This window comes from Ailuropoda melanoleuca, chromosome 3 (assembly GCF_002007445.2).
Source record: "Ailuropoda melanoleuca isolate Jingjing chromosome 3, ASM200744v2, whole genome shotgun sequence".
Taxonomy (NCBI): domain Eukaryota; kingdom Metazoa; phylum Chordata; class Mammalia; order Carnivora; family Ursidae; genus Ailuropoda; species Ailuropoda melanoleuca.
Genome location: NC_048220.1, coordinates 63,864,409 through 63,882,026, shown reverse-complemented (window position 1 = coordinate 63,882,026; position 17,618 = coordinate 63,864,409). Strand labels below are relative to the sequence as shown.

The following is a 17,618-nucleotide window of genomic DNA, read 5'->3' as shown; positions in this document are numbered from 1 at the left end:
ACACATATGTGCTTTTTATATACTTATAAACATTTGTATATTTGTGGAATATTTCTGGAAAGAAACACAGGAAACCATTAGCAGTGTTTACCTTTGGGAGTAGGGTTGAGGGTAAAGCAGAGAGTGGAGACTGTGTGAAATAGGGAGAAACAGATGTACTTTTCATATTATATTTCTCTTCAGTGTTTGATTATGTTTTATGCCATTAGTATATGCTATTTCTAAGATGAAAGCAAATCAAAACAGAAAAAGGAAATGAAAATAGAACAATGAAAACTAGGGAAATAGAGTAAACATATTACAAGAGTTTAAATTCTCACTGTCAATCTTTCTCAAAGTAGACAAGACCTGCTGTTTTAAGGAAGTGGGAAATTGTTTCAGTAATTTCACAGAACGATTTTACGTGATGAGCAAACAGAAGGATAAGTCAAGTTCCATGCCCTCAAAGGGAATTTGAGAGCTATTTGCTTAAAAAAAAAAAAAGCAAAATAATTTGTTACTATATTCCCATCATGCATGGTATAACTTCCCTGTCAAAAAAAAGGGGGAGGCCTCAAGAAACAGAGTGAAGGTCATGAGTTACAGATCCTGCAATGAGCCACGTATATACTTTAGTAAGAGGTTGGAGGCTATTTATATAGCTTGCTGAAGCTTCACGGCTAGTTGGGGTCTGCCTCACTCTAAGCCTCTCCCCACTATTATCAAGTAAATTCTCTTTTGGAAAAAAAAAGTATAAATTAAATTGGAAAAGCAGAGTTTTCAACATGTTTCAAAATCTATGAAATATTGGCCACACATATTTGTTTAGCCAATAATATTGGGTAAATATGTATGGAGCGTACAGTCTGTGCCAGGCATAATTCCAAGCTCTTTTCATGTACGAATTCATTTCATCTTTCCACAATCCTCAAAGACAGGTACTGTTATTACAAATCTGATTATTCAGATAAAAATCTAGGCTCAGAAAAGTTATGTAACTTGTTTCCCAATAAAATCTTGCTTTAGCTACCCTAAAATATAATCTAATTTTACTATAATGTATTAAAAGTATACTATAGAGAAGTAAAAAGTTCAAGATAAAGTTATTTAAGTGCATTTTTTCCTAAGATTGAAGATATGATGCAGATAAAAATAAACAGTAATTCTGAAATGCTAAACCCAATGATTAAAAGTTAATGGTTAACTTTTTGTCATAAGCTATATACACACATACATCTATCAAATTCTCTCCTATACTATTAAAAATATGAAGTAAAGGGGCACCCGGGTGACTCAGGTCGTGCTCCTGGGGTCCTGGGATCAAGCCTCACATCTGGCTCTCTGCTCAGCGGGGAGTCCGCTTCTTCCTCTCCTCTGCAACCCCCTACCCCCCAGCTCGTGATCTCTTTCACCTCTCTCTGTCAAATACATAAATAAACTCTTTTTAAAAATATGAAGTAGAATCAATAAAATGTTAATTTTTTTCAGAAATGTTTAACCTTAATTGACTAGCAGGAATGGGTTAACAGGAGTCTAATCTTTTACATGATGTTTTAAAAATGGATTCTAGTTAAAAAAAAAAAAAGATTTAGTAGACAGTATTTTATAAATAGGAAAACACAGGTTGGTAAAGGGACAACCTCTTCCCACAAAATAACTCATTAGAAGTAACCTACCTAGAATAAGAAGTTATTGAATTTTTCCCTTGCGGTCACACCACAAACCATGAAAAATGTGTGGTGTACCATCTGAAATACATTAAACTTCACTGGTACTTTAAATAGTTTTCCTAACCATCAGCCATACAGAAATTTAATTAGGTTACTAAATGTTCATCAGCCACAATTTTATTTACTTAAGACTGGAAAAAAGAAATATAGAAAACATCAGTCTCTGTTAAGTTGGGTGAAATCTTACATGAGATACCATCTAATGCTCTCCCAAAGCAGGAAAACATTTTGAAAGTTGGTCATTTCCCTGTTTGAATACACTTCACTGACTGGATGCTTTCTGCTTGTAGGAACAGCCTCTTCAATTCTGACAGTTTTACTGGCTATCAAAGATCTTTACTGATTCAAAATTTGCTTCTCTAATTTTTGACCCATTTGTTCCATTCTTCCAAATAGACCTGCAGTCCGCTCTTTCTTTCCTGCAGCAGATTTTCCAGTGTTTGTGGACAGCTATCAACAACACTCTAAATTCTTTGCAGGTTAGCTATCTCCAGCTGCCTCAAAGTTTCTTACAGGACTATTTCCAACTTCTCATTGGCTGGTTAATGCTCCTGGTGAAACATGATTCATGAAAGTGGTTACAGGGTCCCAAGCTTGTCTTGAACATTTGTAGATTACAATGTAACCATACGCCCTCACCTGCCTCTATGCTGTTATTAATGTAACCTAGGTCTGTGTTGTTTTTGTAGTTACTGTTTAAAGTAACATTTGATTGCTACTAAGTTTGTGTTAAATTAAATATTTCAAGTTGTTTACCTTAACCCCCAGCTGATTAGGTCTCTTTCACTCTAGTTTTCAATTTGTTACAGCACTTTCTCTATATTGATTCTACCTGCATCCCTAACCCAGGCAGCTTGCTGTTTTAGCTGTCTTTTCAGCTCCATATCATCTGCATACCCATAAGACAGTTTCCTGTGTGTTCATCCAAGTCATTCATCAAAAACTCAGTAGGTCAGGGACAGGGACAAAGACCTTCCACACAACACTGGGGACATCAGTCCAAGAAGATAAATAACAACATACACATGGTGCACACAGAAAGTTCAGCTTTGATAAACTCCTAAAAAATTTTGCAATCAGAGAACCTAGCAAATATTATTTTAGTTTCAGCAAATATTCAGTTTTACGTTATATGCTTTAGATTTCGCTTTACTTTTTTATTTTGGGAAGGATTTTGAGAACACCATAAACTTTCCATAATCAGAACTGCTTAAGACCTATGGAGTAACAATTCTATGAGGAAGGAATTATTATCCTCATACGCAGACTTAGAAACAAAACTTGGGAAGAGTCAATAACTTGATTAAGGCTAAAAAGATAGTGGCAAAACCAGAATTCAAACCCAGATTCAGGGCTATTGCAACTAGTTCTTTTAACTAAATAATTCAGTTCAGTTCTCCCTATAACTTAATATTGTACCTGGGAAAATATCCCTTCCATGAGACTGTATGATATTCTCACGTGCTTTCATTATTGCTCTACAGTGGAAGCCCCACATCCTTTCATTCAACAAGAAAAAAGAATATGCAAATGACTGAATGCATCTGTTTACACATAGTAGTTCATAAGCATACTAAAAAAAAAAAAACAACATATGAAACTATTTCTATCAGATGAAAGATTTAACAATACTATTATGTAGAAAGCATTACCAAAGCCATTTAATTGATGACATTAGTACTACTGAATTGGATCCAACTTTCATATTTGCCTCTTTATCAAGCAAATCACTGTAGGACAATAAAGGGAATCTGGGATTTTAGTCAGAAAAGGAAGAGTTCAAGTCTCTCCCCAACATTTACTAGTTCTTCAGAAGAGTACACAATAGGACTCTTCGGGTCTCACCCCATACTTTCTCCCAAAGCAATCTCTTCCAAAGCAATGGATTCATTTTCCAACTACAAGTCAACAATTTTCTAAAGTATTTATATAGCATGGGCCTCTGTTCTGAGATTTATTTAGTCCTGTGTATCCCACTTCTCTCAAAGACCGCACTGGAGGAACTTCCCACTCTGTATGTCTTAAAATTCTCATCAACCTTCCTGCAATTTCCAGGGATCATTATTTCAGTTCAAGACACCAACATCCATCCAGCCACTCACACCAGAAGCTTGAGAAACATCTTTCCATCCACCTTCTGCATTCTTTTTAACCAATATCTACATTCTATTGTTATGGAAACAAGAAAAAAAAAAGAAAGAAAGAAAGAAAGAAAGAAAGAAAGAAAGAAAGAAAGAAAGAAAGAAAGAGTGGGAGGGAGGGAAAGAAAGAAAGAAAGAAAGAAAGAAAGAAAGAAAGAAAGAAAAGGAAAGAGGGAAAGAAAGGAAGGAAGGGGAAAGAAAGGTAGGAAGGGGAAAGAAAGAAAGAAGAAGGAAGGGGAAAGAAAGGTAGGAAGGGGAAAGAAAGAAAGAAAGAAAGAAGGAAAGAAAGAAAGAAAGAAAGAAAGAAAGAAAGAAAAGGAAAGAGGGAAAGAAAGGAAGGAAGAAAGAAAGAAATCTCAAAAGTTGTCCTATTCCCCTGGCTTCTTCCATCACTCCCAGGTTCACACTGCCTTGTTCTCTCACCTGGATCAAGCTAACAGTACATAATTAGTGCCCATCTCAACTCTTCTGTCACCAATTCACTACAAACAGAGAGATATTTTTAAAATACAAATGTTACCATGTCAGTTGTTTAATTCTATGACCTCCCCTAGAAAAAAGTTCAAATTTTTTACTGTGCTTTACAGGTCCCACATCACAAGCCTCATCTACCACACCCTAATTTCTCCCCTACTATGTTTCTTCTCATTTCCCCAAATTCACTATACTTTCTAATGTTGTACAGCTTATAAAGTTTTCTTTCTATTGACCTCCTGGGAATGTGGTAATGGATATATGGAATCATTTCCATTTCAGCATGAAGAAAAGCAGATAGGAAGAACATACCATGCAGGTTCATTGGACAGTAGAAGTGGGTGGGAGGAGGGAATGAGGTTACCAACCTGAATGAGCATCCAGCTAAACTGGCAAAGATACAGATAATGTGTGACAGCAGCCACGGCCGAACAGCTCTCATCTGTGAGTTGGGGACTTGCATATGCAGACACCAGAAACACAACCTGTAAGAAACAATACCTGTATTTTTAAATCATGTTAAAAATTCATCAAGAATATTAAGAAAACAAACTGTTTTCTCATTAGGATCTAGGATTCAATGACTCAAAGGGAAAATAAGTTGATCTGTTGCTCAAACTGAGATGACAGTCATTCTAAAAATGGCAATACATAGATTTTTATATTTATTCCATTTATTTATTTGAAGATAGTTGACTTAATGTTACATTAGTTTCAGGTGTACAACTTAGTGATTTGACAAGTTTATACACCAGGCTGTGTTCACTGAAGTGTAGCAACCATACGTCCCGTTACATCACTACAACAGCATCGGCTGTACTCCTTATGCTGTGCCTTTTCTGGATTTTTACATTTCTAGGAAACAATGAATAACATGAAATTATGCTACATATTGCTCTGGCCTGTCAAGAGGTGATTTTCAAAGTAAACCCTGTTCTTACATGAATGGACAAGAATCCCATGAAATACATTTATTTTGGCTAAGTAGAAAAGAGAAAATAGACATTCATTTAAGTCAAAGACAGTAAGAGGGAAAAGAAAGAAAAGCAAACACTCTGATTTTACCATCATCTGCATCTTCTTATTGTGAAGTAACATATGTAACAAAACAGACTTCAATTTAAAATTTCAAATCCTGGGATTACCTTACTCTTTGGATTTTTATTTCAACTGCCCTCAAGACTTTGGTCAAGAGAAAGCTTTACAATGAGGCCTTTCTTGACCACACTGTTTAAAATTATACCTTCTTTTCTTTTCTCCTTCCCACATACGTGATATCCCTACCCTTATCTCTTTATTTATTTATTTATTTTTAAACACTTATCACCTTCTAACATGCTCTGTAATTTGTTTATTTACTATGTTTCTTTATTATTTTTCATCTCATTTCCTAGAATGTCATCCTTATGAAGGCAGGATCATTGAATGTTTTAGTCACTGATGTATCCCACTCACACAGCCCAGTGTCTGGCACATAGTAGATATCCAATAAATACTTGTTGAATAAGTGAATAAATAAATGAAGTGAAACACTCTTGTGGGTTCTATCATTTTGTATTTTCTACAATATATGATTACTGTGTTAAATTTTGTAATGACAAGTGCAGATGGCAAGGGAAAATTTGAAGCAATGATAGTATACCATAACTTCTCAAGGAATAACCTCCCTTTTAGGACAGTGACCAAGTCTTTTTGATTTTACATTTTAATAAGTTACCACTATGTCTGGAATATACAAACGTTCAATAAATGGTTGTTTAAAGAAGGAATGCTTGATTCCAACAAGACAGATGGGTGTTAAAAAGAGAAAACTAGCTGACTCAAAACCCAACTTCTAAGAAGGAAACATAAATACTTTTAAATCTGTTTGAATTTTTAAAAATAAATAATGTGTTCAAAACCATATTAGAACAATGGGACGAAGTACCGCTTTTATTTTCAAATGAAATATGTGCCTCCCCAGTCCTTTTGTCCTAAAAGTTGTGTCCATTAAATCTCCCTGAAAATTTCTGCCCACTGGTGGTCCTGTGGTAGCATCAAGGGGGTGAATATGTCAGGTTCTGGAGTGAGGCCTTACATACTCCCAACATCTCCACTTTGCAGAGCAACACTCACTGTAACCAGCCTACTTTGTCAATTAAAGAACCACCGAAATGCTAATTAACAAATTTACAATAATATGTAAATCTCATGCCATGCTGAAGTGACTCTTCCCTCTTGGAAATTATTTATTGAGTACTTCCCGTGCCAAGTATAGAAGAAAAAAAAAAAAAACCCTTTTTCTTTCTTTTTTTTAAGCTATAGACACTAAACTCAGTTTACCCTTCTGGGACTAATTTCTTCATCAGTAGTAGGAAGAAGATGGAAAAGATAAATTCTAATATCCCTTTCTACCCCACGATTCCAGGATTATTTTTTAAATGAGAAGAATTCCTGACTCAAATTTTTGTTTATTTAGTCCTGGATTTGGAGCATTTGTAACACACACTATTAAAAAAAAAAAAAGCAGATGCTAGAAATTTCTGTCTCATTATTTCCTAACAGTCTGTCTGGTACAAATGAGTTCCCCGAAAAAAAGAAGTCAACAAATTCGCCTTTCCAGAACATATCACAAATAGCTTTTCAATACAGCTTATTTTGAAAACATGTTTAGATTTTCCTAGATTTTATCTTCTAACTTCTGAATTGTAAAATATTATAGATCATAAGTTTAATCTTTCCAGATTTCACAAATATATTCATTGAACACTTTCACCAAAACACTAACAGTGAACATCAAGCACCAAAACTGCCTTAAAAGCTGCTGGACACGAAGACTGAGAGATTCAGCGAAAGAAAGAAAAGAAAGGAAGGGAAGGGAAAGGAAAGGAAAGAAAAGAAAGAGGAAAAGAGAGAGAGAAGGANAGAGGGGGAGGGAGGGAGGGAAGAAGAATTTTAACATTTACATTCCTTCTTTTTACAAAGTGGCATCTATTTCCATAAAGATTTTATAAGCGTTACTAAAATAAATTTGAGCCTCTGTAATTCATATTCTATAATATGGATTGTGTTGAAGTTTATTTGGTAGTTTTGCTCTAATCAACTTGAACAGTTTGCTATGTAAAACAATGGTGTAATCCAAATTGTAATTGAATATGCTTTGTTTTAAGCATTCTATGAGATTATTTATAAATGGTATGCTAATTTGAATAATTCTTATTCTCTTAAAAATTTCTTTTCTTTGAAACAAATTAGTACAGGTTATTGTTTAAACTGCATTTACTTTCAGAATACAGTTTTAACACCCAAAAGTCTCTTCTTAAGGTAGGACTTCTTCATATTTTATTACGTTTTAATCTCCTGTTCTGTCATAAAAATACCAGTTACAAATCTACTTTTGCTTTAAATTACGAGAGATACTTTCATCTGTATGGGAGGAGATTAGTCAACAAGAGAAGGCTGACCTGTCACAATGCACACTGCTAAACAGGGATGAGCTAAGATACTTGGGAGAACCGGCTATTACATGTAACCCGGCCTATATAAAATTAAATTAAATTGAATTAAAATACAAATTAAATGGTAAAGTAAAATAAAATGCCATCTCCTAGCATCTTTAGCACACATATCTTTAAGGCACATAATGTAAGAAGAAATGAACTTTTACCATTGTTCTTTTACTCAAACACACAGAGATGACCAGGAAAAAGATTATTTTCACAGTCAGTTCTCTGGATGCATTAAATACCATAACAGAAAAAAAATTTTTTTTCAGAGGTTCTCAGTCACTCATGTATTGCTTCATTCAGTGTATAAGTGAGTACTTGCTACCTCCGAAGCATTATGCTGCCTATGTGGAATGGACAACATGGTGGCAAGGCAGCAAGGTGCGCCATGTCTTCCTTTGTTTTCCTGAGCAACTCACATATTGATGATCTGAAGTCATTACTGTTTTTATACCAACTTAATAAATGATGAAAGAGGATCTGATATGGGAATTAACTTTTTGTTATTTCATTTAACAGGTCCTGTAATTCATATTCTATAATACGGATTGTGTTGAAGTTTAAATGACCTGAAGAACAGGTCATTTAACATGGGCTAAAGGTAAAGTGGGATTCAAATCTTGGTGTTCTGAATTTATAGTGTACATTGGAGAACACCACGCTACAGCCTACAGAGCTAAATCCAGCACGAGTCCCGCCTCAAAGTGCTGAAATTCTAGTTCACTCTTTCTCAATCCTTTTGTTTTTAAAGACTTTATTTATACGTTTATTTATTTTAGAAAGGGGGGGGGAGAGATTGAGAGAGAGAATCTCAAGCAGCCTCCATGTTGGGCCCAGAGCCTGACATGGGCTCCATTTTATGACCCTGAGATCATGACCTGAGCCAAAATCAAGAGTTGGACACTTAGCAGACTGAGCCACTCAGGTCACCCCTCTCAATCCTTTTAGACCAATGGTTCATAACCTACCACGGGTTCATAATGACAATAGAATACAATGCCAATAGCAAATTTAATACTATTCTTAATTCTATATTTATATAACATATATATCTTAACTAAAGAGAAAAGAAAAATAAATATATTTCTCCAAAGACAGTATCTGACATATTCTGTTAGTAACTTCTAAAATTCTTTGCTTTTTCTGGTTGATGAGAGCTCTACTGTATCCATGTATTGTTTCCACGTTAAATATAGAGCATGTGTCTTTGTTCGCTTAGGCTAAATAATAACCAATAATAAAAACTGGTTTTCCTGTAAACATCAATTCTCAGTATTCCTTATATACCCCTCCCCATTTACTATGGACATTTTCACTCCGCTTTATGAGATGCCCTTCTCTCTACTCTCCATATCATCCAAAACCTACTCAGTTTTTCCAAGACCAGTTCAAATTCCACCTGCCTACTGAGATCATGATAAGCTCCTAGACTTTTCCATTTTTTAAAGTGGGAGAGCACTTGTTATTGAGCATTTATAATGAGCCAAATGTCCTTTCTAATAGGAGAGTGCCTGCGGTAAAGCCACACACGAGATGCAATACAATCTGACGGGTGTCATCGTGGGGTATGGAGTCAAATACCAGGGAAACACAGTCACGACTGATTAGTTCCGCCTGTGGGAGTCAAAGAAATATTTAAAGAGGAAACAGAAATGTCTTGGTTTGTCCTATAAGTCCCGTCTGCCCCACTTCTCTTCCTAAACTTATCTTCCACAAGACCTTTCCAAACATTCTACTCTAACTGTATTGATAGCTATCCGTAAAATATGTTCCATCATCTCTCAACTCTTTGCCTTAGTTCTTCCTCTCCCTCCTACCTAGAATTTCTATTTCTCATCTTCATCTGCTGAAATCATGTCTATTTTTCAAGGCATGGTTGAAATGTCAACTCTATCATGAATATGTGGCTATTTCTTTCAACCACAAATTTTTCCTCCTCTGAATTTTTAAAATAGGATTCTATTCACATAAGGGTTGGTTTTCCTATAAAACTCAATTCTCTCAATTCTTAGATAAAATCAGCCTTAATCTCTCAGAAAACTGTCAACTCCTTAAAGGCAACAATTTGATCTTATTCTCTATTATAATTATTTTGAAATACATTTTTTTAAAAAGAAAAGATAGCAAGTATTCATTAACCTATACAGATCCTATCATGGATTTGAGCATATCATTTTTAAAAAACAGCTTTATTGAAGTATGATTGACAGACAACAAATGGTACATGTTTAAAGTGTGTATGATTTAACAAGTTTTGACATATATACATCCGTGAAACCATTATCACAATCAAGGTAATTAACATATACTTCCTTCCCAAACGTTTCCTCATTACCTTCACAGTACCTCTCTAGTAGTATTTTAATTATCTATTCTTTCACCTATTGATGGATATTTGGGTTGTTTCCAGTTTTTGATTTTTACAAATAAAGCCGGTATGAATGTACGAGTCTTTGTATGGACATATGCTTTCTATTTATCTTGGATAAATATCTACAAAGGAAATAGCTGGATCATATGACAAGTGTGAATTTCATATTCTTAAAATTTGATACATAATTTTCCAAAGGGCTTGTAACATTTCCCACTCTCACCAGTAATGTATTAGTGCCCAGCTGCTTCACATTCTCACTAAACTTGTTCTGGTTAGTCAAAAAAATTTTTTTTTGCTTTTCTTACATAATAGGTTACATGTAGTTCGTCATTGTGGTTTAAATTTGCTTTTTCCCAATCAGTAATGACCTTGGTAATTGCCTAACTGCAATCCATATCTCTTCTTTGAAGAAATGCCTGTTTAGCTCTTTTGCCTACTTTTAAAATTGGGTTGTTTTCTTACTATTGAGTTTTATGAGTTCTTTTTATATTCGTGATACGTCTTTAATCAGATATTTGATTTGCAAATATTTCCTTCTACTCTGTGACTTATTTTCAAATATTCTCTTTTTTTTTTATTTTAAAGATTTTATTTATTTATTTGACAGAGATAGAGACAGCCAGCGAGAGAGGGAACACAAGCAGGGGGAGTGGGAGAGGAAGAAGCAGGCTCATAGCAGAGGAGCCTGACGTGGGGCTCGATCCCGTAACGCCGGGATCACGCCCTGAGCCGAAGGCAGACGCTTAACCGCTGTGCCACCCAGGTGCCCCATATTTTCAAAAATTCTCTTAACAGTGTCATTGGAAGAACAAAGTTTTTAACATTGGAGATGCCCAATTATGGATTGAATCATACTTTTTTGGACCTTTTATAGATTATACTTCTGATGTCATATAAGAAAACTTGCCTAGAGCAAATTCATGTAGGTTTTCCCATATATTTTTCTAGAAGTTTTATAGTTCTAGGTTTTAAAATTAGGTCTTTGATAAATTTTGAATTATTTTGAACATGATGGTCCAAAGCTTTTTGTTTTGCATGTGGATATCCAATTTTCCGGTCTAAATTTTTTTTTTTTTTTGAAAGACTGTCCTTTCTTTACTGAATTACCTTTGCATTTTTGCCCATATATGCTACAGTCTGCTTCAGGAGTCTCCAATCTGTTCCACCAATTTGTCTATGTTTACACCAAAACCACATCATCTTGATGGCTGTAGCTATAATTCTTGGAAACAGGTAGTGTCAGGCTCTAATTTGTTCTTCTTTGTCAAAGTAATTTTGATTATTTCAAGTCATCTGCATTTCCATACGAGTTTTAGAACCAGAGAGTAGATTTTTACAGAACATAAAAGCCTGCTGAGGTTTCGATTGGAAACGTGTTGAATCGGAGGAGAGCTGACATATTAGCAGTATCGGCTCTTCTGTCTTGTGAACACACGGGACTTTCTCCATATTTAGGTCTTCTCTAATGTCTCTCAGGAGCGTTTTGTAATTGTCCAGGCACAGGTCCTTCACACATTTTTAAAAACTCATCTCTAAGTATTTTGTGTTTCTGCCGTTATCATAATTGATATTTCATTAAATTTTAATTTCTGATAATCATTGCTAGCGTATAGAAATACAATTGATTTTTGTCTATTGATCTTCCATCCTGCAAACTTACAGAACATATTTATCAGTGTGAATAGCTCTTTTGCAGAAAACATTGTATTTTCTACATAGAGGATTATGTCACCTCCGCATAAATGGAATTTTACCTACTTTCTAATCAGAATGGCTTTAATTTCTTTTTCTTGCCTAATTGTACTTGTTGGCAATAGACATAAATATAGCTATAAAGTATGCACACACACACAATACTGAAAAGAGGTGGCAAAAATAAACACCCTTGTTCTGTTTCTGATGTTAGGATAAAAACATTGGATTTTTCACCATTAAGTATTTCTATGGGCTGAATTGTGTTCCCCCAAATTCATACATTGACGGCCTAACCTCTAGTTACTCAGAATAGAACTGTATATGAAAATAAGGTCACTAAAGAGGTAATTAAATTAAAATGGTGGGCCATTATCCAATACGACTAGTTTCCTTATAAGAAGAGGAAATTCTGGATACACACTAACACATGTACAGAAGAAAAACCATGTGTATACAAAGGGAGAAGACAGACATCTGTACAGAAAGGAGAGAGGACTCAATACAAAATCCACCCTGTCACCACCTAGATCTCAGACTTCTAGCTTTTAGAACTGTGAGAAAATAAATGTCTTATTTAAGCCATCCAGCCTGTGGGGTTTTGTTATGGCCACTCTGGCAATTTAATACAAGTCTGAGGCTAGTTATATAATTATTTTTTGTAGAGGCCATTATCAAGTTGAGAAAATTCCCCTCTATTCCTACTTAGTTGGGAGTTTTTACCAGGAATAATTATTGAATTTTGGCAAATGCTATTTCTTTATTGAGGTTACAAAAAAATTTTCAGTTTTGCTTGCTAATATGATGCATTAATTTGATTGATATTTGAATATTAAACCAACTCTGCATTACTGGGATAGTTATCACTTTGTTGTGATGTATTGTCCTTCCCATTTGCTAAAACTATATTAAGAATATATGCATCAACGCTCATGAGGAACACTGGTTGGTAGTTTTCTTGTAATGTCTTTGTCTCATTTTGGTATCAGTGAGTTGGGAAATATTTCCTCTTTTTCAATTTTCTGGAAGAATTTGTATAGAATTCACATTTTTTCTTCCTTAAATGTTTGATAAAATTCATCAATAAAACCCATGTTAGGACTACAGTTTTTTTAGTGGCAAAATTTTTAAATATAAATTCAATTTCTTTAATATATATAGAACTATTCAGATAACCTAATTCTCCCTGAATGAGTTTTGCTATTTTGTGTCTTTTTAAGGAATTTGTCTATTTAACCAAAATTGGAAAATCTGTTGGTATAAAGTTATATCTAATATTCCCTTATTCTCCTTTTAAGATCTTTAGAATCTGTAGTGATGCCATTTCTCTTCCTTCTTTAATTTCTATTGGTGATTCAGATCTCCACTTTTTTTTTTTCTTGATCATCTGGCTCTTGGTTTCACTGATTTTCTCTATTGTTTTACTGTTTTCTATTTCAGAGATTTCTGCTCTGTTCTTTGTTACTTATTTCTTCTATGTATTTTTAATTTAAAAAACTGTTTTTCTTTTTATGTGGTCATGCTTCTGAAACCTTACTTCTTTTTCTAATATAGGCATTTAGTTCTATAAACTTTCTCCTAATATTGCTTTATCAGGATCCCTCAAATTCGGATATATTGTTTAATTTTCATTCAGTTCAAAATACTTTGAAATTTCCCTACTGATTTCTTTTCTGACCTAGGGATTATTTATAAGTGTGCTAGGTAGTTTCCAAATATTTGAGGATATTCCAGTGATCCTTCCATTGATTTCTAAATTAATTCTACTGTGGTCAGAGGACATACTCTTTATGACTTTAATCATTTTGAATTTACCAGTCTATGTTCTGTGTGTACATGATAAAAACATGTACTTTACTATTGTTAGTTTGAGTGTTTTATAAATCTCAATAGGTCTGGTTGGATGATAATTATTTTAAAATATTCTATATTCTAAAAAAAAACACCCCCCCAAAATATATGTTGTTATAGCTTTTCTGTTCTTTTTAAAAATTTCTATCAATTATTGAAAGAGAGGTCTTTAAATTCCTAACTAATAAATCCACAGCCTTTTTAAGGGAATGTTTAAATATCAGAAATATTCTGTCACTACCAAGTCTGAATTTTCACTATTTTTAAAAACATTATACTTAACATTATAACTATTTTCACTGATTTCACACAGCTATTCCTTTTTTTCCACATTGACTAGAACACTAAATATTTTGGATGCCCTTCCTATGGTCTTCATGTCACAGGACATAAAATCTATTATGCTCACATTCACAGCTAGCTTTCTCTGTTTTTTCTCCCTCACTCCCTCCCTTCTCACACAAATCCCAACTTTCCATATTTTATACTTACTTTGACTGTTATATAAAACGCATGGAATCAAAGACCCTTGAATACAAAATTAAATATGCCTCTGAATGTCTTAGGTGTGTCAGGGAGGTGTTTTATGCAATGCAATAGTTTCTGGCAACTCCTGAATGTCAGAAACCGGTCTGAACAGGTTTTTATAGTTGCCATAGTGAAAATACAGTACCGGTCTGAACAGGTTTTTTATAGTTGCCATAGTGAAAATACAGTACCAAAATCAATCAACATTTACAGTTTTCTAATGGCACATTGTGTGTATGGCCTGTCTTTAGTATATCCTTGTGCCTGCTGCTGTAAATAACAGGACTGGCAGAACACGAAGCATGGTGTTTTCTTATCACATCTAATAACTAAAATATACAAATACATAGCTTTGAGTAAGTCAGTAGCTATTACTCAGAGTCAGAAGCAGATGGAGATTGGGAGTGCCCACTTAGTCTGTATATGCACATAGTCAGTAAGTTATTTGTTTTACTATATGACTTAGTCAATCAAGTGTTGGCAATTATCACAAAAAAAAGCCAAGCTTTATACCCATCACAATTTTCATCATAGCTCATTTTTGCTAGTGTAGACTGCTTGGGATATCTGCCCTCACAGATAAAGACATTTTTAAAAGGCCATTCTGCAAGAAACAATGGTAGAATTTGCCAAAAAACAAACAAAACAAAACAAAACAAAACAAACACCCAAACCAGCCTCCATTTTAGAATTTTTTAGAGGTATTTTATTGTTTTTATTTTTTCTCTTTTCTTTAAAAAATAATTTTCTTTCTGAGAAAGAGATCTTTATGAGTCATGCATTACCACCAAGACTAGTCTTTTCCATCTGGTATAGATCCAAAAAAGCACTAACTTATTTATATCAGTAATAATAACAATAATAACAATAATTACCATTTAATGAAAGGTTGTTATGTGCCAGGTACTATACTAAATACCCTACAAGACATTATTTCATCTTATCTCTAAATAACCCAAGCAATTTAGAGATCACTGCCTCCATTTTATAGAGGAGGAAACTGAAGCTTAATAAAAGTCCAAAAAAAAAAAAAAAAAGAGAAAAGAAGTCCTATATTTTCCATAAGGTTTTACACAATACGTGGATATCTAATATATTCCATTATCGTTAAAAATCAACTTCACTTTAACATTTAGTTACTTCAATATTTGTTTAAATATAAGAAGTACTTTTAATTATTATTGATCATTATTTGATCAGTGCACTGACACAGCAGAAACTTGATTCACAATTAGACAAACCAAATACATTTCTAGAGGCTTATAAACCATTTTATTTTTTAGATTTTATTTATTTGTGTGTGTGAGAGAGTGAACAAGTAGGCAGAGAGAGCACATGCAGCAGGCAGAGGGAGAAGCAGGTTCCCCACTGAGCAAGGAGCCCAATGCGGGACTTGATCCCAGCACACTGGGATCATGACCTGAGCTGAAGGCAGAGGCTTAACCAACTGAGACACCCAGGTGTCCCTCTAAAGGTCTTTAAAGAAAAAAGCTTTAATCTGTCATTTAGGTTTTTAAGGAATAAAAAATGAAAATTTCCTACAGCCATTACCATACTCATTCTCTGTTACATAATTCTTTGTACCATTTCTCCTTTTAGAATTATGCCATAAAATTATAATAATTATGACAAAAAAGGTCACATTATTTTCATGGTCAATTAGTTTTGATTCATATTTTTACTTCAAATCAAGTCAAATGGTTAAATTTTTGTTTTTTTTTTTTTGAAGACATTAATTAATTAATTGTATGAGGCAGAGAAAGCGCACGAGAGAAGGAGAGGGAGCAGCAGACTCCCCACTGAGCAGGGAGCCCAATGCAAGGCTCAATGCCAGGACTCTGGGTTCATGACTGGAGCCAAAGGTATACATTAGGTGCACAATATAATGATTCAACAATTTTATACAATACTTAGTGCTCACCACGATAAATGTACTCTTTAATCCCCATCACCTATTTCACCCATTCCCCCACCCATTTCCCCACTGGCAACCAGCAGTTGTCCTTTTTGTGTCTTTTTTTTTTTTTCTTTTGTTCGTTTAGTTTGTTTCTTAAATTCCACAAATAAGTGAAATCATATGGTATTTGTCTTTCTCTGAGTCACTTAGATCCATCCATGTTGTTGCAAAGGGCAGGGCTCATGTCTTGTTTGCCGAGGTATGCATAACAGTACATCGGCTAAGATCTAGTGAGAGTCTAATAAATATTTGTTGAATATTAATTACTGAATTTAAAGAAATACCACTTATTTAAATTAGTAATTTATTACTTATGAACAATATATTTATAAATATTATTTATTACTTAGTTTAAATAAATATTTTGAATTTATTACTTGCAGGATAACAACTCATTTGGAAAAGTTTACAGATCTGTGATTTAGAAACTAAATTTGAATTGTAGACTACTTCCTTTTACTGTTTGTGCCATTAAAAGTTACTTTTTTTTTTTATAGCTATGTGCCAATTACAACCGTGGTTTCTAATAAAACAAATTACATTAACTTAAGCAAAATGCTCATTTTTATGAGTAAATAGCAGCAAAAATAAAATTTGTTACTAGGCTCTATTTGAGATAAGTAATGATCAGATGGTATTAAGTTTCAAACTTAAACAAGATGGATCATGATTATGTGAATTAATCAGAGATACATACTCAGGTAAAACCATTCCCTACAAGACTCTACATGGAAATTTGCTCCTCTCCACTGCACGTACTTTCAGTGTTCTGTGTTCAGTAACCTATCCAGTTACTCAAGCCCTTGACTTCTTTTCTTTTTCATCCTGTGCAATTAGTTCTCAAATTCTATCAGCTATGCTTTTAAATACTTCTTGAATATGTCAATCCCTCCTCCCTTTCCACGATTATCTCTCACCTGGACTACTACTCCACAGAGAACAGTAGGTGTAATTACCTCAGTACTCAGCAATATGCTTCATTTTCCACCGAAGTGACTACCACACTTCTATGAATATATTCTCCAACATTCATGTAGAAACATTCGATTGTTAAGATGCTGATAGGAATCGTGGACCAACCATTGTACAAAGTTTGTGTTAACAACGTATTATTCTTTAAATGATTAATCAAACAGGAATAAAAGCATCTCTTCTTAGTCCAAGAAACTTCACATCAGAGCACCACGTACTCTGCGGAGTCACTTCCAAATAGTCAATGGAGCATAATCCATTTTAAAATCAGAGGGTAGGGCTGGGTGAGCGCTAATGCACCTTACTCTACTGCTCTAAAATACAGTGATTTTTCAGCTTCCTTCTGACTTACCATTCGAAGTCATCTCAGAATACATGGGTGAGATGCTAAACCAAGTCCACCCTTATGTGCAAGGGTACCCTCCTATGCAGAGA

At 34.2% G+C, this 17,618-nt stretch overlaps 1 protein-coding gene across 1 annotated transcript in view; it reads right to left on the bottom strand.

Moving 5' to 3' along the window:
- ADGRV1 (adhesion G protein-coupled receptor V1) overlaps window positions 1–17,618 on the bottom strand; it is a 520,697-nt gene that overhangs the window by 183,367 nt on the left and 319,712 nt on the right. Inside the window, exon 85 of the mRNA XM_034655643.1 lies at window positions 4,693–4,809. Coding sequence (XP_034511534.1) covers window positions 4,693–4,809 — 117 coding nt within the window. The remainder of the gene's footprint in view (window positions 1–4,692; window positions 4,810–17,618) is intronic.